We start from the raw sequence: 14806 nt of genomic DNA, 5'->3' as shown, positions 1-14806 counted from the left end.
GAAATTGGTCAAGTAACAACTGAGCTATGATAGCTCAAAGTTACCGTTCCAACTTTTTTTGAGGCTTGGTGCTTCGCGTAACTTTTTTAGGCTTGGTATTAGGAGTGTTAAAATCACATTTTCTAGTAAGGTGAAATTGCTCTCGAGCCTTGTATATATGAGGAGCTAAATAGTTATCGCTACCATGTAAATATGTCCACAGTTTAATAATGTTACCATAATTAGATACATGGTTTAAAAGACGATTATGAAGTTTGAAAACACTATTCATGTAGTCCATATCAACAGAATTTATGTAGTAAGCACATTATCGTATAGTGTTTTTCAACCTACTATGTATTACATTTGTGCTGACTATACAAATTGTCAATGAAGGTCGTCAAATGGTGAGATAACTAAGTCCTCACAAGTCCCTATCTCATGCCTCCCCGAGCGTCTATGATGACATTTGGTCAATAGAACGGCGTCGACTGGGTGCTATCGCCTTCTGCGTTAGTAGCAGAATGAGAGGGTGCGAAATGGCTTGTAGGTTGAAGCCCATCCTAAAGTGCAGTGTTTATCATAGTATATTACAACATATAATTGTGTTGTTTATTACATCATGTATTATTATTATTATTTTTATTAGAAGAGCGTAACTTACACTGCGATATTACCTGTTATATTGTATCATAGCATATTATTTCATATATTATCGTCTTACACTATTTTATGTTATTATATACTATGTTGTATGGTATTATACTGCATTGCATTATATCATATTATATTGTATTATATTGTGTTATATTTTATTATATTATATAATATTATATTATATTGTATTCTATTGTATTGTGTTATATTGTATTGCATTATGTTGTATTATATTATATTATATTATAGGGTTTATTATTAGTAGTACTACGTACCTCTGCGCAAAATATAAATTTGTTTTCCTTATAAGTTATCATTTTTAAAGTAACTTTCAACTAAATGTCAAGGTCGTCACAAGCTGAGCTTCATGCCTACACGTGTGTCTGTGGTGACAAATGGTCGATGGAATGCGTTGATGGCAGAATGAGAGGATGAGAAATGACATATAAATTCAAGTAATATAATATCATAGCATATCGCAACATATCATTTTATTTATTCTATTATTTATTATATAATTCATTGTACTATATTATATTGTTTTTTATTGTTATTTTCATTATTATATTTATTGTTATTATTATTAATTTGTCATCAATAATAATAACATATATTATTTTTATAGATGTGGATATTATTATTATTATTAGAAGAGAAATATTCTACTTCCTGCAGTATTGCCAAGATAAGAGCATAACTTACACTACATTAACTGTTATTTTATATCATTGTATTATATTATATTAAATTAAAATATATTATATTATGTTATGTTATATTATATTATTTTGTAATCTATTATATAATTTTATGTTATATTAATTTCATTACACTATGTTTCATTGTATTTATCAATATAAAACATTTTGCACGGAGGCGTAAAGGGGAGGGAGCATCAGGGCATCGGACGAATTGATGACTGGACGAGGGATTGTGGATAGCCAGCCCAAGTCACTTGAAGGAAACTTGTTTCCTTCTGAAGGTTTGAAATGAGTCTGACGCGCCCTTCTCAAACAAACCATCAGGCGGGTTCAAGCATGTATAGCGATATGCTTCATCCATGCACTGGATATTATGGTTGGAAGAGCATCTTTTATTCCCGCGGAATACGAGTAAGTGACTCTACTTACGTATCCGCCCAACCCTTTTTGTTCGCTTTTCGGTAACAGCTATAGTAAGAAGGTGAGTGGATGAGTCATATCGGGGCTACTGTAAGTCTACCCGCATCCACTGGCAAGTCCTTGAACTGATGGTGGCTTCACTTCACATCACATCACATCACATCACTATACAAATTGTCAATGAACGGGTGTACTGTTATTGTCACATAAAGTTAATCTAATTTAGCAGAAAATTTCGTACCTGGGTAACACATCAGTGATGGATTTGAACAAAATATTCTATATTATGACTGTGTACTTTGGTAGGTCTTGCAGGTAGGTAAAGTTTGTAGCCTTACTAGTTTCCGAGGTTGAAATTCAATTTTTCAACAGTTTTTCCGGCAACTGTTATGTTTTCCAGTGAAATCAACATCTCGTATACGGTTTATTATTCATTATCGGTCGCTGTAGAAACAACATCAAGCGATTGATGAAAAGGAAGATTATCATTTGATTCCCGGATTCAATTCGCTCGTATCACAAGGATATATATGTTTAGTCAAGTATTATAAACGTCACAAATTAGCTTAAGCTTGAATTTGAGCGACCACTCTTGGTTGCCAGTCCTTGCCTTACTGATCGGGATTAGCTGAAATTGTACAGAGAATCCCTAGAAGATCAGACGTGGGACTAGCAAATCATCCTTCAATGTACATCTTCTGGTAACTACAGACTTCTTTGATCAGGCCAAGTCCGGACGTAGATAGACTAAGGACTGGGAAGGGATGTTAGTCCAACACTTGTTTGTTACTAGAGGTCGTAGATACTACTGCGCATTTCGCAAGTGTCACGGGGGAAGAATATTTGTTAGTATAAATTTCAGCTATGGTAGTGTTCGCGCGCAACTTAGTATGTCCCGGTTTCTAGAAGCTCCACTAAACTCACACTAAACTTCTAGATGCCCACTAAACTCACAGACTTCCCAAGTGAACGTTTTAATAATATAGGATACTGAAACCCGAAAAGTGTTGATTCACAGTTATTATTCGTGAAAACTAAAGGAAAATTTTAAATACTCGCTACAAAAAAAAAAAAAAACGATTGAATAGGATTTACACAAAATAGTTGATTCATCGTATTCACATTCTATAAATTATATCAACTCATTTTAACTTACCAAACAATGCACGCGCGTCTTGATTGTTTATCATTTTCACTGCATTGTTTACCACTAAAAATAGTTAATTGATTATATTGTCATTTAGGGGTTATCCTAAGTTTGTGCTTTGGGCACATAACCGTTTTTACTTTTCTTTACGTTTCGTCTTAGACGCGTCGCCTGCTCTGCCCTGGCGAGTCTAAGAAGAAACGTGATTATATTGGTTGATCTGGGCAGGCGGCTACCGAGTAAAAATTATTAATTTATCAAACAAACAAGTGTATTCCTACTATTAATTCAATATACCGATCTATATTATCTCTGTTTTTAACATTGTAATATTAACGGATCTTCGGACTAGATCCGGACTTGAGTGATACACCATCGTGTAAGTTTCATTTCAACACTGGGGATGTCGCCGACGAACATCGCACAAAAATGAAAGCGCACTTCTTCTCAGTGTCGAATAGACATAATTTGAATGTGTGCTTGTGGTTAAAAAAAAGCTAGTGCGAGTGAACCACATTCTCTTCTCATGAATCGCTCTCGCCTAAATACACCCAAGTGTGAGCAAAACCATTTGTGATTAAATTTTTAAATTTATAGAAGGTAGCGCTGGCCTTGTTATGACAATCTTTTCGCAGTGTAGAGAAACTAAATTTCAACGATCAATTGTATTTTCGCTGAATATGCGTCCCCCAGGCTTCTCTTATGCGAACCGTACACCAGAGTGCTCACCGGCATGTACACTTCGGTGAAAATATCCGCGTTCACCTCAGAGAATTTGAGAGCTCTGCTCTAGCACTTTGGTTCGATCCAGTGCTAGAGGCGAAAGAAAATAAACACGCGCACACTTTATACACCAGTGGTGTATATGTGTGAAAGAGAACAGCTCTTCTTGATTTCGTCAGTGCAAGGGGAGAAAATAATACTTGCTCTTCGTCACACAGAGGAGATGAACATCTCTGATTCAATGTATAACCTTGAAAGACAAGCAATAACATGGAAGAAAAAATACCAAATAAAACTTTCTTCAGAAGCTAGCTGGAAATTGACAAGAGATCATATTTTCGAAAACTGATGAGAAAATATTTGAAAAACTATTTCATGAATGAATAGATAATTACAAAAATTTATAATCAGCTGTGAAACGTTGAAAAAATCTGATAACTGAAAAAAATACAAACTCCTGCAACTGTCGCCTTGTACGACATGGAAGCCGGATTTCACACGGCATCTATGCTGGCACTATTCGGAAAAAGATAATAGGTACTATCAATCTCCTAGTCGACCCCAGCCCCTATTATAAATGTCACAAGTTAGATATCTAAAACTGAAATGATTCTGAACCACGTTCTTCAACGAAAAACAAAATAGAAATTTTCATCGATGACGTTTTATTACACATGTAACGTTTGAACTAGTACTCGATTAATTTCGGTTGAAAATTCTCTTCGAAATGGACCGTCATTGAACGTTAAAAACGTGTCATTATTCAAATATGGTTTTTTAATTGTTTTCTGCGCAGTTCGGTACTGACATGTGATTGAAGATACGTAATTTTAAATTAACGAAAAAAATGCTCATTACTCGAGTTTTGAACATGCAATTCAAGTTCATAATTTCGTATATCGAGCTTCTATCTGTTAAGTATCTAAGCCACTTTCTTAAAATTCCAACTCACCTTTACAAAACTTTATCTTTCAAATTCAGCTTTCAACCAATTTCAAATTATACACTGAACTAAAAGATTGTACAAAAACTAATGCCGTTTTCGTTTTTGAATTGCACTACACTGATGTAGCGAAAGCTGCACTGAAACCGTTCGTTTTTGCCAATTGCACTACACCAGTGCTACACTTTTTCTGCACCGATACCACTGGTGTAGCACTCATCAAAAGTTTGGTGTAGCTCTGTGCAATGGAATCGTTTATTGTAGTCAATGGTTACTGTTTATGTTTTCGTCATTTTTGTTCGTTTATTCATGCCTCAGTGTAGCACTGCACCGGTGTAGTGCAAATTAAAAACGAAAACGCCATAACATCTATACACAACACTATCTACGATATTAAATCGATTATTGTGTGAATGAAGGATTTAGAGTCGAACAATGAGCATTCGGCCTTATTCTGAATAACGACCTATCGATTTTTCGATCGTATCTCATGTGTATTCCTAATAACGCTAGCAAAATCAAAGGTAGCTAAGATTCGATCAAAAAATCAATACGTCGTTATTCAGAATAAGGCTGATTATATTTCAAAATATATCGTATAGCGGCCCTTACACGATCATTAAAAGTGTCATTACTAAGTAATGACAATTCTGCTCAAACGCTCGTCATTACTGCATTACTGTACATCATTTCTTTTTAGCATTACACGTTCATTATTAATGATGAGTATTTGTAACTACTCCAGCAATAGCAATAGCAATATTTTTATTTTCGTTTAGCTGAAAATAAATTTGATTTGCCATTGAAACGTTAAGGTTAATGAAATATTAACAATTTAAATCTACACTCACTTTGTCATTTTTTCGCGTATAGTTCTAAAGATATTCAGCACTTCCACAAAAAAATAAGAAGAAATAATGTTGGTAATGATGGAAAATCCGGAATTCCATCATTACTCGTGTCATTACTGAACTCGTAGACCTTACACGATCATTAAAAGTGCCATTACTGTTTCGTAATGACACTTTTAATGATCGTGTAAGGGCCGCTTATGATATGCCCTAATCACAAGCCCTAATCACATGTTAGTACCGAGTTGATTTATTCATTGTTTCATTTTCCGTACATTCCTGTCAACTGCTAACCGACGATGGGAATGCTCTTAATCCGAACTATAATAGAAACGAAACGTCAAATTTATTCCATTTTGCTTTTCCATCGGTTTGCTGTCTTTGTTTACAGTAGGTTTCATTTCTCGTCTTTCCATAGACTGATTTAATTACGCTACATTTTCTTCTCATAATCGCGTAATCAGCGAGGTGAAGTGGTTGTCGTTATTTTGCTATCTCGCCTCGACACTCTCTCTTCCTCGTTGAAGTTGTACGTGGTATCAGGTCGTGTAACAGTGTAATCCAACGGTGGTGCGTACGTGCGATTAGCGGATAGGGCGTTTGAATTCCGTCGTGGTGCAAGATCTTACGAGAGAGTAGCTTAATTGATTTACCACCTTCGGAACAATGCAACGTAGAAGAGTTTTAGGAAAGCGTATGTTTGGTGAGCTTGCTTCGAACGGATTCGTAGCGAAGCGCACACGATCTGATCAAGAAGTTCCATCGATGGAGGAAGACGCTTCTGCACTGCCACCGACCACAGCTGCTGGAACCAGTAGCAGTGGATTAGTGAGACGTCCTAACAGAGAAATCCTAGCCAAAGTTCCCCGTTTTGGAACCCCCGTCGAAAGAAATCGTGTCAGAACGGCAGGCCCGTACGTGATAGGGCATGAGTTGGGTACCAGCCCTGGAGTGCCACAGACGCAGTATCTGGCTCGAAAGGAAAACACTAACGAGTTTTACTTGCTGAAGGTAAGAGCCATTTAACTCAATTCATAAATAAGTCATAGTGATTACAATGGCTGCCATGAGTGACGTTTCGTCGTGTTTACAGATTCTAAGTTATGATATCGGAACCGAGTTGACCAATAAAGAGACGCAGCAGGGAAAAACACTGTTGCATACGGAATATACTCTACTTTCACTGTTGGCTGATCTCGATGGAGTTATTCATCATCATGGACTGTTTTGTGTGAGTATTATCGAGATTGTAAATAAATTGGTTCTAAATCGATATTCAATGTAAATTGGCTGATATTAACAGAGGAGATATGAATTATGTTCACCTTGAAAATGTTGCATCACTTTATTTGTGCTATGCTATACAAACAAATAGAGTAGAACGCAATAGTTTCGTGATTTGGTGTCATCTTGTACAATTTAATATAACGCAATATTACATCATACTTCAACACTCTTTCGTTCCATTTAAATTGCAACAGGATTACGCTCTGGAAGAAAAACAGATCGAAACACCCGATCTATACCAGCAACGAATCTACACGGGCCGACTGAAGCGTCGTCTTATTCTGGTGTTGGACTGTGTTCATTCCCACGAATTCTGTGAGCGTTCGATGGCTTATGTAAACCTACAGAAATATGTGCAGACGCATAAGTTTACCGAAATCGAAGCGCTGATGGTTTTCTATGAAATCGTCAAAGTAGTAGAACAGCTTCATCAGCGAAATGTCATCCATCGGGATTTGAAACTAAACAACATCGTACTGAACAGACGCACCAATAAGATTGTGATAACCAATTTCTTCCTGGCGAAACATCTCAACAGCGAGGACGACAATCTGTTCGACCAGCGTGGGAGTCCGGCGTACATTTCTCCCGATGTACTGGGTGGCAAACCGTACAAGGGTAAACCATCGGACGTTTGGGCCCTTGGGGTGATCCTCTACACGATAATATACGGCAAATTTCCGTTTCTGGATACAACACCGACAGCGCTGTTCAAAAAAATTCGACAGGCGGATTATATGATACCGATGTAAGTCGTATTTCGATAGGCGCTAATTGTTGCACTTATGATAATTCAATATTCAATTCTAGTGACACCAAAACCAGTTCCCTGACGATCCAATTGATTAAGTCCATGCTTACACTGAACCCATCGGAACGATTCACTGCCACCGAGGTTCGTATGGAACTGGAACGATCGATCATAAGCCTACGGGGACCAAGAATCGAGATCGATCAAATCGTGCCAGAAGTTGAAGATCTCGATCAAGCGGCCGATGAGCGGAAAAAACCTAGTCGTCAGAGTAGTGATAACAAACCGACCTACCCGAGCCATGAATTGTCGCGCGAATCGTTCACTCGCGTGCTCGAGTCCGGGGTCCATCGTGAAAACGAGAGTTTTCTGAGACCACGATCTCTCGTTACGAGAATCAATTCAAGCCGAAATAATTCTACGGTTTTGCGCGGGTTATCGACTGGAGGAAACCGACTAACGGTGTTTGGGAGCAGTCCAAGAAGTTCAATTTCAAGTGGCATTCCTATCGGAATAAACCGACCAACAAGTGCAAGTGAAGATTTCGTTGTGCGAACCTCAAGACCTGAACTGGTGCAGGTCCGTCTCGCTCCTATTCAAAATACCACTGGTGACAGTCTCATCGCTACGGCCAACCTTGGCCACATGCAATCATCGAGTACCAATCAATCCCGACACCCCGTGGTCGTACACATGGACGCCCAAGCGTTGAGTAATGTCATCAACTTCCAAACTTCGAATCCATCACCCAATCCGATTCAATCTGCAGCACCGGTGGCACCACCACCACCATTACCTGCGTCACTGTCGTTGCAGAACTCGGATGTACAAAATCTCTTTGCGGCCATGAATGACATGTTTGCTCGTGGCCGCATGCCACCTCCCTGGCGTGATGATATACCCGAATTTCAAGGAATAATCACCCTTGAAATGGCACACAGAATCATAGTTTGGCTGTTGATCAACTTCCGGAATCATGCCGTGATTCGGGACATTTTTAGTAGCACTTCCCGTAACAAAGTGAATATCGTGCTGGAGTTGCTGCGAAGGTTTGGCGTGCAGATGGAAACCAGAAATGGTGACACTGTGATCAAGGTGGAGCAAACCATGAACATTCTGATATTTATGACGTACCTGTTGCAAGTGGCCGGAATGAATAATAATTACTTTCTCAATTCTTACTGATTGAATAACCAGTGGCCGTACCGAACTTTTTTTTACACAATGTGTAAATAACAAACGCAACGTCACGAAAGGGTGAGATGGGTTGACACAGTTCACATTGAATTGTTTTGTATATAAATGTGGAAGAAGATAGGTTCATTATTATCGAACACGTGTATTTAACTTTCAAGAATTCAAGATTTTTTACTTCGATACAATTTCGCTGATTGCATACAAAGTTTTTCTCTTGCGGCTGTGTGTTGTCAAGTGTCATACTCTCAATTGACAATATTCACAGAATGTGTGTCCAAAAGGGTTCGAATATTAGCATATTTTTCGGTTGCTAAATACTCTCTTCTATGCGGTTTTGAATTTCGATGTCACTTTTCCAATAGTGCACAGCAGAGCTTATTTTCTTCATTGAATTTCCAGCTTGACAGTTTACTAGGACCATTGTTTATAGATTTACGTTAAAATTTTATCTGTTTGATATTACCAAAACATTTTGCCGAATATTTTTGCAAGAGATGATTAACGAATTCGAAGCGTATATGCGACCCTCCATGATGTGCTGTACTTTATATTGAAGTTGAATTATATTGAGTTATGTGAAATATTATTGGTTGTATTGAACTTCTCTTAAAATAAACATGCTAGAAAAATCTTAAAATGGTATTGTGTTTTAATATACCCAGAACGGATTAAATACAGCGTATATATTCAAAAGCGCTTTTCAGTTTGAATTGTTCTTTTATAAAAATCTGTACAAGTTTTTTTTCAAAAATGCGTGTATTTCATTAGATATTTTCTAATTCCAGATTTTACTTGAGCGATAAGTTACTGTTATTTATAAAAAGGTAAGTAACGTCAGATATATATATTCACCCCTATTCTGTATTTTGCATTCGATCGAAATAATCCGATTTGAACGAAATTCAGAATCAGGGCGATTTAAATGGTATGAATATATATAATGGTGGTATGAATATATACATAATACGAATGAAATGAATTCACGCAGTTCCCTTATGCACTGAACTAAATAATAATGTAGCATTCACCTGAAAAGATACGTAAATATTTTCCACCATACTTTTCAGGTGAAATTGAAGTGCTACGATCACGAAATTCAATTTCAAATGGCTCACGTGTAAGTTACGTGATTTTCATATAAATTTCACAGAATTTGCAACCTGAGACTAACGCAATTTTCAGGTAATTTGCATCAAACGCTCCAATGATTTACAAATTAAGATAATTTCGCAACCACGCGATGTTTTATTGAATCTGATTGTATTTTCGAATGCATCTTATTCAAACTAAGTGTTTTTTACGTAAATTTCATCAGATATTTCATGATTTATATTGCAATTACTTAGAACTTATAAGATTTGACTAGTAAGAATAACATATTATTTTTTCAAGTTCATGATAAATTTGCTTGATATATATTTTTCGGAAAATAATAAAGAACATACAAATATAACATTTTGAGATCTATTTTTATATAAAATCGATACAGGAAGTGTTCTTAATTCTAAACATATAACGATTACTTACACAATGCTATGTTATTGGAGTTGTGCTGATTACATCAATATTAATTAGAACAATAGAATCGCGGGACCAGCTGAAAACCGCACGGATTTTTGTAATGCACGTACGTTTTTAATATTTTATTGACGAACTTTTTGTTTCGCAATTTCTACGCGGTCAAAACATATTGGCCATTTATCAATCACCATACTTCACAGTGTATCATTCAGAGTGAGCCATTTATAAGCATCAATCGATTGTTCACAGATAGTATCCGCATCGCACAATATTTGTATCGGTTTAAATTTTTTCGAATATTCTTCTTCTTTTGCATCAATTTTTCTCTTTTTCTGTTTCAAATTACCAATTTTATTTTTTCCATAGTTGCGGCGATCTCCGGATCGAGCTATGTAGTAACTCTCCTAGAATATAAAATATTTTCTTTTCGAGCTCTACATTTTTCATTTCATTTGTATACCTTGAGTTCAAATTTGAAGACAGTTGTTATAGCCAAAGCAAACCGCTCCAAATCATCTTGCCGAAGTTGATTTTTAATTGCGAGGTGGTATTTGGCAATGACACTCGCCAAAGCTAGTTGTTTTGCTTCACTTAGTTCACCAAGCGTTGATCGATATAAAATTTCTTTACCTTCATCTGTCGTATCCAACTGTTAACAATTTCGGAGAAAATCCAGTCGAAGAAGAGACAAACGAAAGGTTTTCTTCTTTGTTCTGTTTTTCGGCTTCGTTCAAATTAGGGTCAGGGTTAGCATTACCTGTAAATTATTTTTTGAAATGAATAGTATTTTAGCGAGATTTCAAAATAAATAACCTGAACTATGAACAGGTACTGTGAGGTGGTATCCCGTGTGTAATCGCTTTTTAATCGGTAAATGTGTCGGGCTTCGATCGGGAAGGAAATTGAGGTTTGGTAAATTACTGCCTGATTTATGTTTGGCAGATTCCAATTCACTGGAGTAAGGCGTATTTATTTCAATTTCTTGTACTTCTCCGGTAAGTTGTACGTTGCTGGCCAACGCACTAAGTATAGCTGCCTTTTGCTGAGAGAATAAACTAATAGATAAATGTCTGTAAATTTAATTGATAACTTACGTTTCTTTTACGCCAGGAGCTTATAGTTCCAAATAGCACGTCAATTTTTCAATCGACGTCCGTTTGATTCAAATGACTTTAAAATTCTTCCACCGAAAAAGTAATCAGTTCGAACAAACCAATTCCGCACTCTATGAATAAATGATATAATAAATAATAAATAAAGTTCAATATCATCAACTTACGATTGAAAACTTCAAGTAGATTTGCAGGAAATTCCAAATCATCAGACAATTTTCATACCGTATGATCCAGTAAAAGTTACGTGAATGTCATTTAATTTTCAATAGAATGCACTATGATATTCACTTGCGAAGCCGTTGGATTCTAATAACATTTCTATGAATTTTATACAGTTCACATAATATCCATAAAACGTTTATTTATCGCTCATCACATGAATTTTCAGGTGAAAATTACGTTTAAAGTTTGTTCAGTGTGGGTCTTAAACAAAACAGACGTGTCGCTACACTGTCAATTGTTATTGAATTCTGAAAGAGCAGTATTCGACCTTACGTGAACGAAATTGAAACCTTGCTGAAGGGAAAGAATTGGCCTCATTTTTTTAGCGAGTTTTTATAACACATACTTTATGTTTCGTCTTCGACTCTTCAGTTCATAATAGTTTATGTTGAACTGTTATGTGACCCAGCAGTTCAACATAAACCGCTAAACCGGGTTTTTATAAGTTATACTTTTTGCCTTTCTCATATAGAAAGGTTATGCAATCACTGTGAAAATCGACTTTTGAACCGAGGGCAGAGTGTCATATACCATTCGACTCAGTTCGTCGAGTACGCAAAATGTCTGTATGTATGTAACGTTTTTTTGCACTAACTTTTCTCAGAGATGGCTGAACCGATTTTCACAAACTTAGATTCAAATGAAAGGTCTTGAGGTCCCATAAAAAATTCCTGAATATAATTTGGATCCGACTTCCGGTTCGGGAGTTATGGGGTAAAATGTGCAAAAAAAAGAAAATATGTGTTCTAACTTTTCTTATAGATGGCGCGACCGATTTTCACAAACTTAGGTTCGAATGAAAGGTCCTGTGGTCTCATGCGTAATTCCTGAATTTCGATCCGATCCGGAAATATAGGGTAAAGTGTGTTAAAAAATGTATACCATTACTTTAAATGGGGAAAAACCTTTAAAAAATTCTAAATCGACCTCAAATCTTTTCCAATTGAATGTTTTTATCCATAGACGGTCAAACAAACCGATTTCGGTTATTCTTTTGAGAATCGAAGAAAATTATTTTAAAGAATACCACAGTATTATATATGATAGTATGATTGATATGAGAAAGGCATCATTACACCACTAGGTGGATTAAAACAGGTTTTAACATGAACGCTACGCTGTTTCCATACGCTCTGTTTTGCCTAGCAATTTAAATAATTACGGCAAATTCCAGTAATTTCCAATTAATTTGACAGTGCTATCGAAAATTAATGGTTTTTGTCATTATCCTATGTGAAGTGTTGTATGAAACTATTGCTGATTGGACCGTAATAAACAAAGAGGAAAATGTCATTTGAACTTGAGCAGGGCTTGTATTGTGAATCCTCAAACGAACGAAGCAACAAAAAATATCTGCTGTGAACACTTTGCTTGACATAGCTGAATGAGAGACCTATATTAGAGAGAAACTGGATGCGTGAGAGTATATGCTACTGAGCAGACCAATTCCCCTTGCCAAGTAAATTGTCTGTGCTCTCATTCTCAGTTAACACATGAACTAAGCAATCCATGACAATGTAATGAAATGAAGGGTTCACTCTCGTTAGTATTGTACGAGAAAGAAGACCATGCCTCACGGTGTGCTACAAGACGCGAAGCAACGTCATATAGGCAATGTTTACGGTTTATTTTTAAAAAGTAGGTTTACAGAAATCATTTTTAACATAATGTTCGCATTCCAAGACCAAATTTGATCACATTTCAAACAGACTTTAAACATTTTATAGCAGAAATTTTGCATTTGAGCCCATTTCAAAACGATCCATTTGTTTCTTGGCAGTTTACACTGTGTATATATCATAGAAACACTAAAAGCAATGTTCTTTAAATTAATATTCATCGGAACTAAAAGTTATGAAACTAGTTTCCTCATAGGCATCTACAATATGAGAACCATTCATCAAATGCTAACCTCATGAAGCATAGGTCTCAGCAAGCGGGCATATTCATGAACTAATGAACGAACGAAGCAGCTCTCCTGGCTTGGGTTGCGCTGTGAATTCTACCTGACATACGAATGTGTGTGAATAGCACAGATAGTGAAACCCTTTCGTTCATATTCGTTGCTTCAATATGCAAGCCCTGAACTTGAGACCTTTTCTAATGTTCGTCTTTATTTGCATGCGAAACTAAACTCTTCAAATATAATTGCATGCAATCTTCAACTAAAATACAAATTTGGTGCCAATTGTAGAAATACCAAAATCTCGAACACTAGTAAGCGCTATAAATATAATTGCATACATTCCGGCAACTGATATTATTTAATCTAATACAAGTCAAATATAAATTCAGACGAACAGAGTATATGGTTTTGGTTCACGTGTTTGTTGTTCTTCGAATTTATGCACGAAAGCTGAAAACTGTATTGTGGATAAGGATCGATAAAATGTGAAGCTTGTAAATAGCCTGTAAGAAAATAACGTCCAACGGAAATCCTCCGTTGGTCCGATGAATCTCCAATAAATCGTCCAAAGCCCAACCCTTAATTTTTGAAATAATAAAATAGTATCAATCTAAGCACAGAGACCAGACATCCAAGTAGAGATTTCAATTTGTGTAAGAAATTTAACGTTTAAAAAAGCAATCACCAAGTAGCAATTCTTCTGTAGAGGCACTTCAACGAGTCCAGTAATCCCTTATGAGCTCTTGCATTCGAGCTTTCATACAATGGTAATTCATGCGTGCAAAACCGTGCACAATGGTGGTTCTTAACGGACTTTTACATGTATGCTTTAAGCGGCCCTTACACGAGACAATATTATTGTCAATACAAGGAGTATTGACAATACTTTTGATCGTGTAATGGAAACTTCATTGGATTGACGAAAATATTGTCAAAAAATCAAAACTGCTCATCAATCCTACAATACTTTCTCTCCAGAGAGGAACCAGTTAAATATGTACAAAGACCTTTTCTCTCAACGTTTCAATATTCAGTTGCAATATTTTAAACTCCAAACGCTTGATTTTTTCGAAAAACGCGGACTCAAGTTACCAAGCCAATTGGATTGACGGTATTGACAATAATTTGACAATTGTCACGTGTAAGGGCCGCTATAAATGTATACTGTTTGGTGTGGTCCATGGGCTGGTGGAATCATCGATCCTTATTTCATTAAAAATGAGGAAGAACGACGCGTTACCGTGAATGGAAAGAACCATGATCAATGAATTTTGTTGTCAAATCTTCAAGATATGGATGTGGACGAAATGGTGCCACTTATCATACTGTGGCCGTAATAATTGATTTGATGCCACTCGTATATTTTTGGTGTGGATAAACCAGCAA

At 36.4% G+C, this 14806-nt stretch overlaps 1 protein-coding gene across 1 annotated transcript; it reads left to right on the top strand.

Annotated features, from left to right (window-relative positions):
• Positions 1 to 5797: 5797 nt before the first annotated feature.
• Positions 5798 to 9274, top strand: LOC131431235 (serine/threonine-protein kinase 40-like). The gene is made up of 4 exons (XM_058596827.1): positions 5798 to 6432; positions 6515 to 6652; positions 6903 to 7456; positions 7519 to 9274. The coding sequence occupies exons 1-4, from the start codon at positions 6088 to 6090 to the stop codon at positions 8642 to 8644; spliced, it is 2163 nt and encodes a 720-aa protein (XP_058452810.1). The 5' UTR covers positions 5798 to 6087; the 3' UTR covers positions 8645 to 9274.
• Positions 9275 to 14806: the final 5532 nt, after the last annotated feature.

The sequence above is a fragment of the Malaya genurostris genome, chromosome 2 (genome assembly GCF_030247185.1).
Source record: "Malaya genurostris strain Urasoe2022 chromosome 2, Malgen_1.1, whole genome shotgun sequence".
Taxonomy (NCBI): Eukaryota; Metazoa; Arthropoda; class Insecta; order Diptera; family Culicidae; genus Malaya; species Malaya genurostris.
This window is presented reverse-complemented; position numbering and strand designations above follow the sequence as displayed.

Excerpts from the sequence above, each read along its gene's own strand:
- LOC131431235 (XM_058596827.1), top strand. The coding sequence starts at position 6,088 with ATGCAACGTAGAAGAGTTTTAGGAAAGCGTATGTTTGGTGAGCTTGCT. Across the intron at positions 6,433-6,514 it reads ACGAGTTTTACTTGCTGAAG|ATTCTAAGTTATGATATCGG; the intron begins GTAAGAGCCATT and ends TCGTGTTTACAG. Across the intron at positions 7,457-7,518 it reads GCGGATTATATGATACCGAT|TGACACCAAAACCAGTTCCC; the intron begins GTAAGTCGTATT and ends ATTCAATTCTAG.